At 39.6% G+C, this 19410-nt stretch overlaps 1 protein-coding gene across 1 annotated transcript; it reads left to right on the top strand.

Moving 5' to 3' along the window:
• The first annotated feature begins 315 nt into the window (after positions 1–315).
• Positions 316–19167, top strand: entpd3 (ectonucleoside triphosphate diphosphohydrolase 3). Its single transcript, XM_061716392.1, has 10 exons — positions 316–534; positions 10842–10979; positions 11313–11430; positions 11601–11760; positions 12389–12548; positions 12658–12885; positions 13734–13997; positions 14077–14187; positions 16437–16574; positions 17317–19167. The coding sequence occupies exons 2-10, from the start codon at positions 10845–10847 to the stop codon at positions 17503–17505; spliced, it is 1503 nt and encodes a 500-aa protein (XP_061572376.1). The 5' UTR covers positions 316–534; positions 10842–10844; the 3' UTR covers positions 17506–19167.
• Positions 19168–19410: the final 243 nt, after the last annotated feature.

The raw sequence follows: 19410 nt of genomic DNA, 5'->3' as shown, positions 1-19410 counted from the left end.
ATCAACACATCCTTGATTGTGGATACAATCCCAGGAATCTTTGCTTACTGAACCCTATCAAGTAAGAGCTGAGTTTGTGATAATAAGCCATGTAGTGAACACTCAACCACAAAGCACTTTATCTTATTGATTGAATGAATTAACTCTCCTGCTGACCCGTCCGGACTTCCCTTGATGTTTCATTCAGTTTCGCAAATACTCGTGTTGTACTTAACTATCAGACCCGGACAGTGAACAAAGAGCAGCCCTGCCCCATTCTCTCTCTGGCTGAGCACTGTTGCACCGGTGCGGGGGGAGTGGTGAGAGCTGGAGCGTATACTGCTCCTCCCAATGTTTCCTCTTACCCCCACTCTCACTTGTGTTAGGGTACACCACTCGTGTTCTTGTGGGCCAGTCATTCTGAAGAACTCTCCCAATCAACAACACGCTCCCTCGCTCTCTGGATCTCTCCCTCCTTTACCCGGCGGCTTCCCTGTTCCTTGTTTTGTTTCCCACTCTCAGCACTCCCAACCCTGACCTGCAAAGCTCTTCAAGGTAAGATCCAAACACACTGCATCACATGCAATTATCAAACAATCAACAAGTCAAATAGAATAGAATAGAATAGAATAGAATAGAATAGAATAGAATAGAATAGAATAGAATAGAATAGAATAAAAATAAAATACAAATAAAAATGTAATATTTAATTTATACCTTGTCTCTTTCGCCACAGCGCTCCAGTGCACAAATTACAAAGATAAAGAATAAATATAACAAAAGCCACAAATTAAAATGATAAAATGACCCAAATTTGCACCCACTCTCGCTAAAATATAAGCATAAAATAAAATAAAGATGTAAAATATAGTGTCAAGCTGGTTATTGTACATGGAGTGAGGATTTACATTGGCAGGAACGGTTTCCTGTGACGTGGTGGTATAAGTCTGTTACTGAAGGTGCTTGTTTGGCTGGCCCGCACATCATGGGGATAATGCTCAAAGACAATCATAAACTCAGGAAAGCTTGTTTTATAATAAATTGTACAGTACTACAATTCTGTGCAGGCTGACCTGATCTGATCTGCGTAATATCTGTTTCACTCAGCACCAGTCACTACAAGCAGACAAGATAACGTCTATAAATGCTGGCATAGGAAGGAATGTGACATGGAAGGAAAAGTCCAAGAGATACTGTTGATGTTGTTAGTGCTTATATGCCAACTTTGTACTTAGACTTGTTGATTCTTCTTGTTGCACTATGTATTTACCTAACTTTGGGGGCAATGACAATGGACTAGTATATTTACAACAACGGTCATAACAGTTCATCTGGTTCACCTCAATAGTATTGAGTCTATGGAGGTGGCATCTTCGAGTTTTGACTTTGCAGCATCGGTGCCTCGTCTTTGACCCGTATTGAGTTATCAAAGCTGCCAAATGAAACTTTGTAGCACACTAATTACACAAACTCAATTACCCTTTGTATAAAGAAACCTAATCATTCATTCAGGTCTAAATTATGTGAAAATGGGAATGTGCATTGAAAATAATTAATGAAAATACTCACAAGCTTGAAATTGCCATTTTAATGTTTTGCTTTTGCATGATTAAAATTATATGAAAGTATGATGAAATTAAAATGTGAAGACAAAAAAACCAGCATGTTCTTTTACTACACTAACGACGGTGGTGCGGTAATTTAAAGAAACTAGCTATAACACAATAGTGAATCTTGAAATTAAGGGTTGACCCTGGACAATCAAATATTTAGTCGGGGGAAGTCAACAGGGTAATAAAAAAACAAGAGGAAGAAAAGATACAAATGAACTGCTAAAGGACGTTTACATATGTGGGACTGTAAAGTAACTGAAGCTAACAGGAACCCATCATTTCTGTTGCCACTATATTCTAGGACGGTAACATGCAGTATTTTTCCTGAAGTCACTGTTAGGAGCAGATGGAAGGGCTGTGGCAGAATAACTGATCGGAAAGGGTGCAGGTTTACATATGGTCCCGCCTATTAGCGGGCTCATACAGCTGCACGATGATAACGCTGGGTGGGTGACTCTGTTGAGCTTTTATCATAGCCTACTATAAACAAATAATCAAATGTCCTCCCACTTACTGAGTAAGTTTTGAAACAGTCCCATCCCTCTGTACAGTTTCAGTAGCTTGCACCTGCTGTGTCCAGCAACACTGAGCATGTTGCTAACTTGTATGCATGGACGAGGGGACTGGAGAGTTTAGCACAAGGGTGTGGAGATACTGGGTGAGGAAAAGACATTTTCAACAACTTGCACAGCAGGATTTAAAAAAATGAAGAGATAAAACCCATTTATTTATTTAAAGCCATCATTTTTCACCTGTCCCTGCTGCTCCAAATCATCCACAGTTTTATGAGTCCCAAGGCTTCTCCCTACTGCAGGCTGTGTAATTGGCCCCTAACTCAGCGTGAAGTCTGAAATCTGAGACTTTAGGACAACACTGAATTCTCCCAGCTCTCCTCAATGCTTGAGGATATCACGGATCCACACCCTGTCTTTCTTGGCTGAAACTTGCTTCATCCCCCTAGCCGATACAAGTACAGCCATAGCTTTTCACTGACAGACAAAAAAAAGATGCAACCATTTTTTTGTAACTTGAAAAACTAGTGACTCACTTCCTTGCAAGCTGACCTCTTGATCGAGGAGCAGATTGCACCTATCGTAAATAAAATTTCTGACACCACATCCTGAAAGCACCAACAGAGCGTTGTTGCTGCTCAAAACCACAGCTAGCATTGTCACACATGTGCAGCTGCCTATCTCTGCCACTTTCAGGGCACATTTGTGGCTCCACAAGACTATCCATCTTTGTCTATCTCAGACCATGCAGACTTCAGGCCTTCAGGAAGTTAGTTAATGCAGGTTGCATGCAGCCTTCCAAAAAGAAACCACATTTACAGGATGTTGAATGATTATTTGATGAAAGACATTTTGAGCCAGGAGGGAAAAGACGATGAAACTTTGAACACATAAAAAAAAAGCTCCAAAAACGATAAAGTACCAAGAAATAGTGGTGAAATCCAGACAATAAATGACTTCTGTCTTCTCCACCTCTTCTTGAAGATCCAACAACATTTCACAAACCAACTTTAAACAATTGGAACGTGAACAATGTAGCACAAATCAGTGGTGTAAAGTAACGAATTACAAGTACTTCGTTATTGTACTTAAGTAAGATTTTTGAGAATTTGTACTTTTATTGATACTTTCATTTTTCTGTACTTTTACTTTTACTTCGTTACATTTTCAAGTAAGAAATCGTACTTTTAATCCGCTATATTTAAAATTGGACACGTCGTTACTCGCTACAAATTAAAGAACAGCACAGCGGGGGCTGATTTATGGTTCCGCGTTACACCGGCGCAGAGCTACGGCGTAGGGTACGCGGCGACGCACACCTTACGCCGTAGCCTACGGCGTAAGGTCGATTTAACGCGGAACCATAAGGCGGACGGGAGGGAAGGGGGGCGCGTGAATATACCGAGAAGGAGCCGCAGCTCCCGGGAGAGTTGCGCCGCAGAGGCGGGCCGGAAGGCCGGAGGAACCGCCGTCGCGTCGAGTACCGATGAGGACTGAAGCCTGAATTATGGTTCCGCGTTAAATCGACGCAGAGCCTCGCCGTTGGTGTAACGCGGAACCATAAATCAGCCTTGAGCGGCAGCCGACGCGTGTCCATGCGCACCATTCTTTGATTCCACCCCTTCTAAGGTGGTTTTGGCATTTAAATGTTCAAAAGTCTCCTCTTTTATCAGCTGGGGTTGCTTAATGTTGTCACTGCATACTACAGGCTGGGGGTGAACCTGTCAGCGGGGCCAATGGGGTACAGCAGCAGTGATGAGCAAAGGGAGAAATTAAAATGGGGTAATAAACGTTAAAGGGGTCAGAATAATATCACCATTATTTAGAGTTGTAAGCAAATTCTTGGATTCTTCATTTCTTTGCAATCCTTTTGAAAATAATTTTGTACTTTGAATTTTGTACTTTGTACTTTGTACTTTTTACTTTTGTACTTAAGTACATTTTACACCATGTACTTTTGGTACTTTATTATATTTAAGTTGAGGTATTTTTATACTTTTACTTAAGTAATGTTCTTAATGGGTACTTTTTACTTTTACTTAAGTAATTTTCAAGCAGAAAATTTGTACTTTTACTTAAGTACAATATTTTTGTACTTTTTCCACCTCTGGCACAAATATATTCTGAGCTTTACACAGATGAAAAACAGCATCTGTCAGAAAAACGCTCATGCTATGTGTATGTTATCAGGTTGTGATTGCACCTTTCCTGTGTTTCAAAAACATTCATGTGGCAATTTCAAATACTGTAATTCAAAAGCATCACAAACACTGTCATCGTAATTTTCTTTGTATGTGCTGATAAGAATGGGGATCATTTTTGGTCAATAAAACTTAAAAGATTATTATTTAAATTTCAATAAATAAAATAAAATGGATTAAGAGATAATTTCAATTATCTGAAGACCAATGGTGAGCTTGTAAGATAGAGACGTGTGGTACTGTATAGCCTAATCCTCTCTGTGCTTGTTTCCAATGCGAAGAGAGATAACGCAGCTAAACCGGATGCTATATGTGTACTGCAACCACAGTGCAACTATTGCTCCAAAGAGTTGTTCAACAATTTCTACAAGTTAAAATAAGGATGATTTATAAAACATTGTTTTTTTTCTTGTAATTTAAACTTTCACTTTTAGAAAATTATGTTTCCACTCTTTTACACTTTAAATGCCAAAGAAGGTAAAGGATAAACGAAAAAATATTGGGCACTTCCGGTGACTAATTAACCCCCCCCCCTGTTTTAGGGACCCAGCTTGGGGTATCCACACATGGCTTTCAAATCTGTTTCACATAAACTGCTCTTTCGAGGTCAGTTCAAACACTGTTGATGGTCTGAAGGTCCGAGGGCCTCGGCAAAAACCTTCAACCTTTGCACTCGTCTATGCAGTCCAGTGCAAATGTTATGTTGTGTTTAAAAAAAATATATCCAGTTTTGGAAGCTGATTTTTTGCAATCCTTAGCGGCTTCAAAATGTGTAACATTACTTTTACCTCGAGAAACTGCTGATTTTGTATTTAAAGGTGATTTTTCTTCTACTAGTGAAATGTTTCTGCTTCCACAAGCTGCATCACAGTCACACAGCAGGATTGACCCTGACGAGGCTTGATTCTGTACTAAGGATTTTGGGTGGGATTTCTTCTGAAGAATCTGCATTTTTGTGGCATTAACATGACAGAGAAACGTAAACTCACTCTCCAGATTGTGTTAAATTTTCTTGAAGGTCAGTTGTGGTCAATTGGAGGATTTTATTTGTCATTACAGTGATCCTAAAAGTAAATGTTTCTGAAGTTGTTCTTCACCTTTCTATCATCATTCTGTCCCGGAAGCTTTATTTTTACCATTCTTTTTTTTTAAATAGATCACAAAATGAGTAAACCGCTACCTGAGAACACTTTCCTGCCTTAATACAGTCATCTCTCACTTTGTAGGCGTCAATTACATTAGCTGTCAGTGCAAAGGTGTCTGCTTTCAGTACAGGAGTTGATGTCTTACAGCCCTCTGGCTAAGACATGATGTTTGGAGACTGAGATCTTGGCAGGTTATCTGAGAGCTCCTTTGTCTTTGTTTCTGCAAAAAAAAAAACTGGGGAAAAAAAGATAAGTATTGTTCTCAACAATTTTTATCCGAATTCGCAGCCAGGTTTAGTCCTTTGGAGATCAGTATATACACTAAGGGCCTGATTTACTAAAGGTTTGCGTGTGTAAAAACGTGTGCAAACTTGACATCACCCGCAAACCAAAGTGCCAGCTGATCTACTAACAGCGTGCAAAGAGGACTGCGTCTCTGAAATGCGCAAAATAGCACACGCTGTTCATTTAGTACTTTTGCCCTGATGAATAATCAATATGGGGCGTACCCGCCAGATATCGCTAAATACTGGGAGGGGAACATGCAAATTGGTCCATTTACCACCCGCAATGAGATTTACCAAGCCTGAAAGTTTTTGCGGTGATTGTGATTGCGTCTGTATTTAATACGTTCGAAAGGAAGGTGCTAATCTCCACATGCAAAAGGAGAAATATTTTATTTGAATGTTAAATCGAGTATTATTCAGCAAAAGGTTGCCACAGGAGGCACATTCATTTTTTTATTTGTGATAATAAATAAATCACGTGTTTTCATGGAGAAAAAAGTGTTTCTTATTGTGCGCCTGTTCTGCAGTCACACCCCGGTGTTGTGCCATATTCAGCACCCCTGCCGTGAAAAGCACCCCCTCGTCTGACAAAAATGATATTCTCATTCCGTGTCATGTTCTGTTTAGCGTCCAGTTTTGTGTTAATGATTCATGTTTAAATGCGCTCATGGATTCCACAATAGTCATACTTTCCCACAATCACAGTCACACATAACAAAAATTGGGTAAATGGTTATTGATGTCATTAATTAATAGCCTGCTTACTGTGTTGTCTTCCATAATATTTGTCAATATATATAATATAAACTCCTAAGTATGTGTTTGTGTGAGTGTGTATATATAAATATATTGAAGTGTCAGTGTGTTGTTTTTTTTCTTGATCTACTTATCATTGAATATACGAGGGGGTGCTTTTCACGGCAGGGGTGCTGAATACGGCACAACAATTTGCCTCTTCCACTAATGTATCTAACTCCAACTCGTCAAATTTCATTTTGCGCTTGCGACTATCCTGCTTTCCATCCAGACTCTCCATGGTGCAAAGTTTGCGCTGCAAACCCTAAGACACGCAACACCTCATTTAAATACTGCTGTTTGCACCTGTTATCAATTGCGCACGCAATCTTAGTTGATCACCCGCAAAACACACAACAACAGCACGCGCAAACTTTTTCAGTGCACACGCAATTTAGTACTCTTTATTTAGGATCTTAGTAAATCGGGCCCTAAGTATGTAGTGTGTAGATGTTTCTTTTGCTAAACACAAAAGAGAACAGTGCTAGTCATATTCAGTCATTGCTTTTGCACAAGCAGTAAAAAAATATGTGAAAACAAACAACATTAAAGGAAAAACAAATCAGGTTAAGACATTAGAGGGTGTGTTTTCGAACAAAAAGTGGCGTTTGATCTTAGAGTGTGAGCTGTGTGACCTGGATGTGCTGCTAGTGACCCTGCAAACATTTCTGATCTGACCGCTTGGACTCTTAAACCTCCATTTGTAAATCGTCATTGATCTGTTTTGTGAACAACAGAGCAACTGTATGGTAGCTGAATGTGTAATATTATTATCATTCCCTTAAGACTGTTTGTCCTCACATATTTTCTCAGCAGGTAAATCATAAACTGTCTCTTCAAACCAATCTTTATCGTTGAGGATGAATATGTAGGTATTATTACTTTCCTTTTACACGCACATCAAACCGATTATGCTGAAGAAGACTTTCAGAGCAACTTTGTCATTGCGACTGAATTTGGCTGAGGGAACTTCCTTCAGGATCGCTCACTGACAGTTTAATGCATATTAAAAGTGCTTATGATCTATTAAATGAACAAGATCTATAAGATATTCATTAGGGGTTGCACACAGATCAGGAATTTTCAAAGTGCAACAATACAATCAGGTATTTTCCCCGGAATTTTACTCAGGATTGAAGTCAACGTGTAATGTCAATTATTTATTTTGTGTGGCTTAATGGCCGTGCCTTCACCCCACAACACCTCAACTCATGTCAAAACTAGCATATGACGTTCGGACCACATCTGGTCCTGTAAGGTCAGAAAAACATGTTGGGCCAAGCTCTTGACTTTTGGGCAAAATCTGGTCAACTGAACCAAAAGTGCCAAATGTAGCCCAGATTAGGTCTAAATGCATCTGCTATGTGGTATTTATTTACCAATCAGTGAGCAAAATGCATTAGCAGCATGAACTCATGACACTTCCTCCCAAGCTCATTCAGTACTGTTCTTAGTGTCAAATTGATTTCATAACTCTCAGGTTTACGGTCAGCTTGCTCCTCAGCACAGATTTCCTCTATCTGAATAAATGCAGCAACCTCAGCAGACAAAATATCTCTTTTGTCAGCATTTTCAGTTCTGACTTTCCCCTTTTTTTTTTTTTTACCCCCAAGGGTGTTATTGGAAGGAAGTTGTGTGCAATGAAGATCTCTGTCAAAAAAATAAAAACACAAAAAAATGAAAGGCATGGAAGGCATGAAAACATAATTTACAACCTAATACTAATGACTAAGAACATTACATATGCTGCCATGAACACTCTTTAATCAGTGATTTACCTTCACTCCTATCTTGTTCTTGTAGTGATAGTTTGTGGAGAAACAACTGCAGCTCTCTAACCCTCTGGTGTTTAAACTAGTTTAGTCTGTCAGACATCTGTCACACTCGGAATAGAAGGGAGCTAGGGGAGGAGGAGATGCACTGATTATAGATTGCAGAATGTATAAGGTTAACCAACCTCTCCCTAACATGAATGCTCTGGATGTATTCTCACCATCGATGTCCATTCAATTTGATTGAGGTGACGTCACGCGTTGACCAGCTGAATTGTGAGATCAATGCATAGAAGTGGCTCCGCTGCCTGGAGAATTACCTTTGGGAACTACTTGGGGAGCTGCTAGTTCTTTTTGTTAAAAAAGGAAAGTTTTAAAAACAAAAGCAATTTGCATTACAATGGATATCCACTGCTGTGGTCATGTAAAGTACTTTCTTCCGATACTACATTTAGGAAGTCACCTTTTCCACTAAAAAACCCAGAAAAAAACAAAACATGAACTTCTTTTTTTGAAACCCTACTGTATATATGCCTATTTTTTTACTTTTACGTGTGCTGCTTCAAATCCCTCCAGACTTAATTGATTGGGAATAAAACACTTTATATTCCTGAATATAAAGATATCGGGGTAGTAACAGATGGTTGACTTTTCTACTATCTGCATCAAAAATAAGACACTGAAAAGAGCAACAAAAACCACATCCTGCTATTTGGCTTTCAATGGAGGCTTTTTTCTGTCAAGTGCGATTTGTGCGATTTTGGGTAACGACACAAATGTATGTTGAATGTTGTGGTATTACTCAGGCTGCCGGCACAGTCTGCAACCTTGGCATGAGATCCAAGCAAGGTCACCACGCCTGTGCTGTGAGCTGTGTCGATGAATACTAGCGTATAATTTCTGTTTTCAAGTATACATTACATGTACTCGTAGTTCCAGCTGCAACTGAGCCAAAAAGGTGGAGCGATACCCTGCAGGGTTTCAACCTAACAGAGGAGCTGTCACTTACTTCACTGTATTCTGGCAAGTTTTTTAGAACCTGATGAGAATTTATGGTTTCAGCAATGGATGCCTTCCGGGAATCTTGAATCAAACTGAAATTCTTTCATGCATCCTATTGTATAAAGAGCTTCAATCAAATTGCAAAACAAAAAACAGAACCATGGAGACTGTCAGTTGGCATGTGGTCACATTTTAAGTAACTTAACTGGATTCTGATTTTAACCCACTGCTGCATTCAAGGTTAAGTGTGACTGCAGCAGCATATAAAGCATGGGTTATCCCACAAACATACACTCATTCACATGCATACATGAGCATAGCTGTGCACACACAAACCTATTTTATCAGGAATTAATCTATTTCATCTAGCAAACTGACATTTTTGTTGATTTGACTGCCATGTTTACCTGAACTCTGAAGAATTGTATTTTGTGACATCGATCCAACGCAAAATCATTAAGAACAGTGCTTATTAATCACAAAACACAGTTTAAATAGTATGACCAAATTTGCTACTAACCGTGTATCTGTCAGTGGTGTTCACTGGGCATCGTCAAACCGGAGCTCTGATATCAGACGATGAAATTTCCCGCGGAGTTGCAGGATTCGCAGCACTTTGTGGGCCCAGATGGACCGACGGTGCCGGGCCCGGCTCTTCCTCAGCTAATGTACTGCTGAAATATAAAGAAGGCTTCCCAAAGTGTGATCCATGGTGAGGGAGGAAACAGAAGATATATGTATATACACCTTTTCCCTCCAGTTCTGCAGCTCAGTTTGAAAGCGCTGCAGAACTGCTGCAAGCGTCTGCTGGCGTCTGCCAGCGGCACGATGCAGCGTCCACAGATGATTTTTGACGCTTTCGGTGTGAATCCACGGTTAATATGACTTTCTTTGTCACAAAGGAGTTTAACACTGGGTAAAACACAGCAGTTGGCCCAACAAAACAGAAATCAAATCACATTTCAGAGAAAATAATAATTGTAAAAATGCTAAATAAATGAAATACATCAAGAAAACCCCAAAACAACAAGCTACATTTCAGAGACTAAAACAATAACACCTTAGCAGAAAACATAAAAGCAGAAATGAAAAAAAGTGCACATCCTTGGAAAGTTTGTCTTGTTTTTTTCATTCGTCATTATTGTTTGGTTGCTTCTGAGTTCAAGTCTTAACCTTAGAGATGCTCGCCTCACACATTACAACACTTTCCCACTTTCAATACTGCATGTGATTTATAAGATATTGGTAAGACCATTTTCTGTGACATTATGTGCAGTTCAGGTACCAACTCACGGTCGGTTTATATCTTTAGCATGTTTTTTTGTGTGTTTATAATGTGTTTGTTTGATGCAGCTTAGCTCATCATTACTTCTACTGCTGCCAGCATTTTTCAGCTAAAAGTAAATGAGGTTTACCGTTTATATTTGTCATCACTTTTCAAATATCTCCACAGGTCATCATTTTGAGAGCTATAAGAGGCTTTTAGTGAGAGCCATGCATCTGCTTTTACTTTTTCTTTTGTTTCTTGCCAACAGGAAATGGGTGCCAAAAAGAAAATGGGCTTCAAGTGTCGCATAGCGGTAGTTCTGCTTCTCCTGCTGGCCAGTATCGCTGCCCTAGTTACTGTAGCTGTCATCCAGGGCGCCTGGATTGCTCAAGAGTACAACTTGGAGGTGAAACCACCGATATTAAAAACACATACCTGACCTTGGTGTGAATCAGAATGGTAGTCTGATGAGTTATGTGTGGCCTTTTGCAGTTCTGTTCATTAATGTATACCAGGCCATGAGGTTATGAAATAATCCATTAACGAATAGATCCGAAGGTTGAGAACAGAGAGAAAGCAGAGGGTCAAAGGGATGGGATGGAAAGTGTCAATTAACTACTAAATATCTTCAAGCAGTAGTAAACTCATTCTGATACAGAATAGTCTGTGAGTATTAACACACATATATACGTGTGTTTTAAATGTATATAATGGAATGATCCTTTTTTTTCCATTCCAGTACGGCATCGTGATAGACTCGGGTTCATCTCGTTCCAATGTGTACCTGTACGAATGGCCAGGGGAGAAGGAAAATGAAACGGGAGTGGTGACTGAAAAAATGAACTGTAAAGTTGATGGTAAGTTATTGCATTTAAAAGTGCAACAATGGCAAGTGCTGGGCTTAAAGTGGGTTGAAAACGATCATTATGTGAAAAATGTAAAGTTTGGAAGCTGACGTGGTAATACATGGAAAAGAGTCAGGAGGACGTGTTTGTAGATGAGATTTTGGTTCTGTTTGTGCCCACAGGTACTGCTATCTCAGAGATGAAAGTTGACACACAGAAAGATGAAGTGACATGGAAAGGATTCAAAAATTGCATGGATTTAATCCTTAATACCATTCCTGTTGAGAAACACAGAAATACCATTCTCTTTCTTGGAGCCACAGCAGGAATGCGACTCCTACAGTAAGAAACCGTTAAATACTGTTCACCCTACAGTATTTAGCTCAAGAGTTATTTTACCCACTATAGGGGGAAAAAAAAAAAGAAAACTTCTTGTAAGTGTGAAATTGAGATAAATAATTGAATAAAACTTCTATTAAATAATTTTGGATTAAGAAATGGATGGGGGTGGGCAGGTGGTAGTGGTGGAGGAATTCCCCTAAATCACCTGGATGCCCCAGTTGGCATGAAAATAAGACAGCAGGCTGGGACAAAATCTTAAAAGCTCACATGCTGGAGAGTAAATCCAAATGTGGCGTGCATCATCCCCTTCCTGACAAGCGCCATAATCCCATTATGTCTTGATAGCATGAAAACTGGAAACTACCATCCAAACACTAAAAAATGACTATCTGCTAATGACCTTGAGACTTCTTTCATTACCTAAAACAACTTCGTGTTGGTTTGTGAGCATTACAGCTTCTGTCCTCTGGCTAGAGATGAGTTAACTCTAACAATCATCTGACGAACTCTAGTATTACATTATACACACGAGTGATCTCAGTCTCCTTATTTAACTCCCTGCCACCAAACCAATAACTGTAATTCCAGCACAGGCTAAAACTCTTATCCCTTTTTTTTGCTTTTTAAGACTTGAAAATGAACAGAGGTCCGACCAAGTTCTGGCAAGTCTCAGGGAATATTTGAGTTCTCTGCCCTTCAAGTTCCAGAATGCTTCCATCATATCTGGTCAGGAAGAAGGGCTGTATGGGTGGATCACAGTCAACTACTTGATGGGAAAGTTCCTGGAAGTAAGACACTGTCATCACATATGCAAGTGTACTTGTTCAATTGTAGGTTTGAACAGGAATCAGGGCTTTACATGTTTTATTCCATATTACTTTGCCTTCATACTTGCAGAAAAACCTGCTCAACGCGTATGTGCGCCCAAATGGAGAAGAGACGGTTGGTTCTATGGACCTTGGTGGAGCTTCAACTCAGATTGCATTTGCAGTTCAGGAGCAGGGCAGTGGACCTGACTACAAGGAAGTGAAACTGTACGGTTACCCTTACAATATCTACACACACAGTTTCCTCTGCTACGGCAAAAACGAGGCTGAGAAGAGGGTTCTGGACAAAGTAGTCCAGGTACGTAGTTTTCTTTGTTTGTTTTGTCTTCGGGTCTGTGGAACATCTGCCATTAAGGGTCATATTTTCGATGTAAGTGTGCTGACAATGCATTGCTAAAAACACATCCAGATGGCAATGTAATTACAATTTAGGAATTGTGTAGTAACACAATGGACCATTGAAAATCGTGATTGACAATTGCAATTTTAAGTACAACTGATAAAGCATCTATAAATGGAAACAAAGAGCAGATTAAATGAATGGTAGAATGAGGAATAGGGCAAACAGACGATGTGAGAGAACAGAATAAGGTCCAAACTGAAAAAACTATGATCATTGTGAAAGGGAATACTGAGCTTCCTCAAGAAAAGGAACATCATGCATGTAAAAGCCCAAACCAAAAGCCATTAATCCCCTGTTAAGAAGTAATTAGTGAATACTGCTGTCCCTAACAGGCTAAAGGCAGAGCGGTCAAAGATGCATTATGTCATTAAGAATATTGATTGAAACATGAATGGTATCATACTGGCCAGCAAGAAATGCATTATTCCTGATAACTCACAACGTTACTCTTGAAACTAATGGCGATACCAGAGGGAGAAATACACTAAGCAGAGAGAGTTTAATAAAGGGTTTAATGTTGCTGCAAATTCCTGGCAGGGCACGTTGACTTTCAGGTTTATATAATTGTATTCAGTACCGTACATAGAGCTGATAATATGTCTGCAAATGCATAAGTAAACATTTAAAAGTCGTCCCTCTAATCTCATCGTCCCATGTCTCTTCCTGCTGTTTGCACCATTGTTTTTATTAAACATTTGCCTCACTCTCTTCTACTATTGCTTCTACTCCTTTTGACGTTCCAGAGATCATCTGACCCAAGATACATAATAAACCCATGCTACCCTGAAGGTTTCAATCTTACCATGAAGGCCTCCACCATTTATGACACGGAGTGCACCCAGAAACCTAAAAACTACAACCCAGATCAAGACTTCTTCATGGTTGGGGTTGCAGACTCTGAGAAATGTGGTGAATTAGTACGGTCCATCTTTGACTTCAAAACCTGTAACTCATCCCAGTGTTCCTTTAATGAGGTTGAGCAGCCACCAGTCACCGGGGACTTTAAGGTAAATGCACTGTCCAGAGGTAACAGGTCCAAATTACATGGGTGAAGTTGCAAAACAAATGTGGTTGTATTTGTTCCAGGCGTATGCGGGATTCTTCTACACTGCCAGAGCTCTGCTGATCAATGACACATCAGAGCTTGATCAATTCAGAGCCTCCGTGAAGACGTTCTGCCACACACACTGGACAGTGGTAAGTTTTCAACTCAGTTGAATGCTGTAGTATTTTGAACTTGAAAAAGAGTTCCTATCCACAGATAGTGGTACATGCAGACTTGTTTACAAGCTAAAGACCAGTACCAACAAAAGAAGCAAAGGTGACAGAACTGACAGAGACCAGCATAGGAAAAGTATTTTGCTTTACAGCAACAAGGGGTGGCCAAATCCCAGTTTTAGACACAGTCCCACCTGTAGTGTAGCCTATGGACCATGTGTCTGTGGATAAAAATCCTATGAATTTGTTGTTTTTTTGCTGTGCTATGGTCAAAGTACACAAAAACACAACTCAAAACAGCATCCTAATATAAAAATTATTTTTTAAAAAGACAAGGCGCGGATACTTCTGCAGTCTGATAAACTAATGGTCAAAATACAGCTAGTCACTTAAAGGAGCATGAGGCAGGATTGAGGCAGGATTTATGAAAAAAATTCGTATACGTTTTAAGTTTTCTAGTAATAATGTCAGATGAAGCGTTCCAAACCCAAAAGAATGAGCCCTCTAACGTATCTCTCCGTTGCCTTGAACAGGCTGTGTGCTGAAAAATGTGCTGCAATTCGGGCCCAAATTTCCCGCGCTGGGCTGTGGATGTGACGTCACATGACGCTGCATGCGCGTTCTCCCCGTTCTCCCGTGCCGGCTTCGCTGTTGGCTGCAGTACCCCCAACGGCCGCCGTGGTGAAGGGTGGCGCTAGAGAGTCTCATTTCTTAAAAGGAGCCTCATGCTCCTTTAAATTTACTTTACTAAACTTAGAAACAATTGTTACAAAGTTAAAGGGTTTTGGTGAGATATAGCTAGTTTGACAAGAGCCAGCACAGAAAACACTAGATTTACTAGAACAAATTGTGCCCAGACATCAGTCTAGACTTGGGTCCAAGAATGGTGTAGCATGTTTGCAAGGTGTCTAATGATCAATGAAACAAAACAAACAAACAATTAAAAATGACAGAGGATGCCTTTATTAGTACATCAAAATCAGATTTCCCAGAGGGAATACACAGCACACTAGCTAGAGATAGTAAGACATTGCTTTACTAGACCACCAAGAGTAAAAGCTTTTCCAGGATGTATCCAATCCCTTGCCTTTCCTCACCTCCTCTGACCTGGTCCTCTTCGGTTTGTGTGTTTTAGTTGGTAGAAGTGATATAATTGTTGGGTGAATAGCTTCTTATAGCCAGGCAGAGCTGTTGATGTTGATGTGTGATGCATTGGCTTAAAGGAGAACGATAAGTAAGTCCAAGAGGAGGGGAATCAGCTGGATAGAGTGATGGAAACTGGGTAAGATGAAGAGAAGTGAAAGGAAAAAAGATTGAGGGAATGACTGTTGATGAAAGAAATTTTGTCAATTAAAAAAAATTATGGGCTCAAAAAAGACAAGTTAAATAATTGTTACCATCAAGGAAAGGCCTTTTCTGCCTGTCTTCTCCGTCTGCCATGGCTGACAGTAGCGTGCCAAGCTGTGCGACAACGTGCTTTTTGTATGAAAAGGCAAGCTCAGCAGTCTGTGGCGCACCAGCGGACTGCTGAGCTTCTTTTCTTCTATTGTGCGCCTCCCCTTTAAAACATGACTGCACTTACTGGCAGCTTTGCTTTTAACCACAACTATAGCATGCAAATTCAATTCAGTTCAGTTCCATCCCAGTCATTTCAATATCATTCAGTTTAATCATACTTTATTATATAGCCCCGGAAGGGTTTTTATATAGTGCAGCAAGTGTTGGTGTTTAGAGTCTTTAAAGAGTCATTGTAGATGATTCCGGGTGTGGGAAGGAAGGATCTCCGGTAGCGGTTTGTGTTGCAGCAGATCTGAAGAAGTCTGTGACTGGGTGGAGAAAAGAGGGCTCAATGCTGTCCATTATGTTTTTCAATTTATGAGAAAAAAAGATTTGTGCAAAGTTAGCTGTGGATTATCCAGAACATACAGAGAATAGAGCCAGCCTTCTTCCTCAGTTTGCTTAGTGGTTATAAATCACTTGCTCTGATGTTTTTATGCTTACACATGATCAAACATGACAACAATGATCACTTTTTATGAAAAAGTGTGTGTGTGTGTGTGTGTGTGTGTGTGTGTGTGTGTGTGTGTGTGTGTGTGTGTGTGTGTGTGTGTGTGTGTGTGTCTGTGTGTGTGTGTTATTATTATTTTTTGTTAATAAACTCATTGTTGTGAAAACTATCATATCTTTTTCTCCATCCTCACTGACCCTGATCTATGTTTTCCTTTCAGCTGAGAGAACAGAAAACGTGGATCTCGGACAGATACCTCAGGACTTATTGCTTTGCAGCTCATTATGTCCTCACTCTGCTAGCAGATGGATACAAGTTTGACAGTGAGAGCTGGAAAAATATCTACTTTGAAAAAGAGGTCAGTGGAATATTTGAATAAATAAAAAAATAATAGTTGCAACTGCTGCAAAATAATGCTCATGTTTATACAGTATTTAAAGAGGAATAAGAATGTGACGATCAGAATTTGTCTCAAACTGTAAGACTTGTTGTAAATGAGCTGGCACTGTGGTAGCTACTGTTTCATACACAGACAGGCATTTTAGCAGCCTTTATTGCAGATACTAGCCTAAATGAGGCCCCAGACTTGGGATAAAGATAGATGACTTCCACACAAGTTATTTGCTCTCAAATACTTGAAGTCAGAGTCGAAGGCACACAAAGGAAATCTCTTTGCAGAAGGGGGATTCCTTGTCTGTGATACTGTATGACTCATGAATCATAAAGAAAGATATGAGCTCTTCAGTTTTCAGTTAGACTTTCCTAATTGCATAGATATTAACCTTTAGCCACAATTCAAGGCTGCTCCTCAACAGTTTGCAATGTTCCCAGTTTCAAACAAGAGAATTAGTGTGTCCCCTGTGTGGCATTTAGCCTTGGGGATCCCAGGGAGTGTGATAGTTGCTTTCTTATGGGAATCACCAAACAGATTTTTTCACATGGATGTTCCTTGCATGTTATGACTCACCCTTTGCCTTGGGCTGTTACTGTGTTACATAATAGAACGGGCATGCGAAACCTCTGCAGGCATATTTGTCTCCAAGCATCATGCACCGTTCAAAGAAAACAATATGCAAATTCTTCTCTCTTCTCCTCTTTAGGTAAAGAACACTAGCATTGGCTGGAGTTTGGGCTACATGCTGAGCATGTCCAATATGATCCCGTCTGAAGTGAAAGAAATCCCCCCGCTGACAGACCCCGCCTTCGCGGGCCTTATCTTTCTGTTTTCAGCATTTATCATTGTTGCAGTTGTCGTAATTTGTATCCTCTTCATTCGCACCTGCTACTGAGAATTTCAGTGATCACTGAAAGCTCAGCGGGCAGCTGGACTTGTGGAAGTTGTCAGACGGTGTTACAGTAGCATGTGCCGGTGCATGCGTGTTGAAAGTTACTGACTGAAATGTTGTCTTTTTTTTAGCATAACCCAGTGAAGCAGGATTCACACTGCCATGCTTGCTGAGTGCCTGATATTTGGTATCATAGCTGAAGTTGAACTAAAAGTAAAGCAAATGACCCAACAATGCAACTCAGCCGTGCAAGCCATTCAATGTGAAAGAGAAGTGTGAAAATTGAGACCCACAGTGTGCTTGTGAGAATCCTGTGTATCCACCTTTGAGTTCAAAACCTCATCTTGCACATATTCTGTTATTTCTTTAACCTCAGGGAAGCTTACACATATTTAAATAATGATACTGTTGCCTATTTTTTCAACTTTGGTTTACACAAATCCACACAGTAGTTGTGTCGTTAGGACAAATAAAAAAGCCTCCAGAGGTATCCATGTATTAGGCAACAGCATGAGCAGTTTCATCACCTGTCAGTTCTGTTTATTCCTACAAAATAAATGTCAATGTACTTAATGCATCTTCCTTACATTCAAAATTGCTGCATTTTGTCACAGCTTTATTGTAGTGTTTAAAAGCTGCTCTATGTAGTTAAAGTACCCTATACTTTTTTTTCTTTTTTGTATTTGTAATCCTGTGGACGTCAGCAGTCACGGCCGGAGTATTGTTTCAGTACAAAATATGCATCTAGCCAAATATGGTTAAAATTGTCATTTTGTCAAGGATGCATGGCAAAATAACCCAGAATGTGGTTTGCATAAATTAGCAGAAATGATGGTAGAAGAGCAATCTCACAATTGTGAATTTGGAAGTATTACAATTGTTGTCTAATGAAATGCAGGTCAAGATGTTTTTGTGCAAGATTGTAGTTCTTACTTAAAATATGTTGTTGGTGTAGCATAACAGAAAGTATTTGAAAATCCCTCTGGCATTTGCACAGATGCGAGGGCCTGTGACATAATTTACACTGCTGTTTCAGTGGCAGCAAGACCCAAGTTGTTTCTTCCCACCCTCTGAAGTGCATCATCCCACTGAGTCAAACCTGCCAAACTTGCACTACCAAGTGGACAAGTCTAAACTTAGGAGAGCTACTTGCAATTAGGAAATGGCCACTGTCCGTTTCAAACAGAAACATACAGTGATGGTGCTTTGTCCAAATAGCACTGAAAATCCACACAAAAGTGGTTTTAGGAGAAATCTGCATTGTAAACAATACTGGCATTGTGGGATTTAATATATCTTTAATTATTAGGTCTATCATTTCCTGTCATGTGTTGCACTTCATTATACAATAATAATGGTAAACAGAATCTTATTTATTTTAAAATGAACTCATTAAACATTCCAATTATTTCACATATGATTTCACATATGAATGATTTCCTCATGGAGATATGCTAGATTTTATTGTGTTGATGACATGAATTTAAACTGTGTCTTGAAAATACTGGTATATATTGTATACAGTACTACTAATACTTTGGTAGTATTGTCACTACACTGGAAAAGATTATGCATGTTTCTCCTTTAATGCACTTCCAGGATTGTTTTACAAATGCTTTGATAATCATTATCTCTCTACTGAGTTCATAATAAACTTATCCACTAACTGCATCTCTTGTGTTTACTGCTCCATAAACCACATTAAGGATGCATTTCCCTGAGGTCATCTCGTACATTACCTAATTTGACACTAAATTCTTCAGTCACATGCAGATACTATTTTCAAAATTATAATTCTAAGTAGACAGAGCAATTTTATTTCAAACTAAATCCAAAGTTTATCTCTCACTTTAAGATCCATGCATCCAAATAGAGAATAAGCCTTTTAACCCGTCATGTATTGAGTAC

Source organism: Cololabis saira, chromosome 3 (assembly GCF_033807715.1).
Source record: "Cololabis saira isolate AMF1-May2022 chromosome 3, fColSai1.1, whole genome shotgun sequence".
NCBI classification, from domain to species: domain Eukaryota; kingdom Metazoa; phylum Chordata; class Actinopteri; order Beloniformes; family Belonidae; genus Cololabis; species Cololabis saira.
The sequence above is the reverse complement of the archived record's forward strand: the minus strand, read 5'-3'. Positions and strand labels throughout refer to the sequence as shown.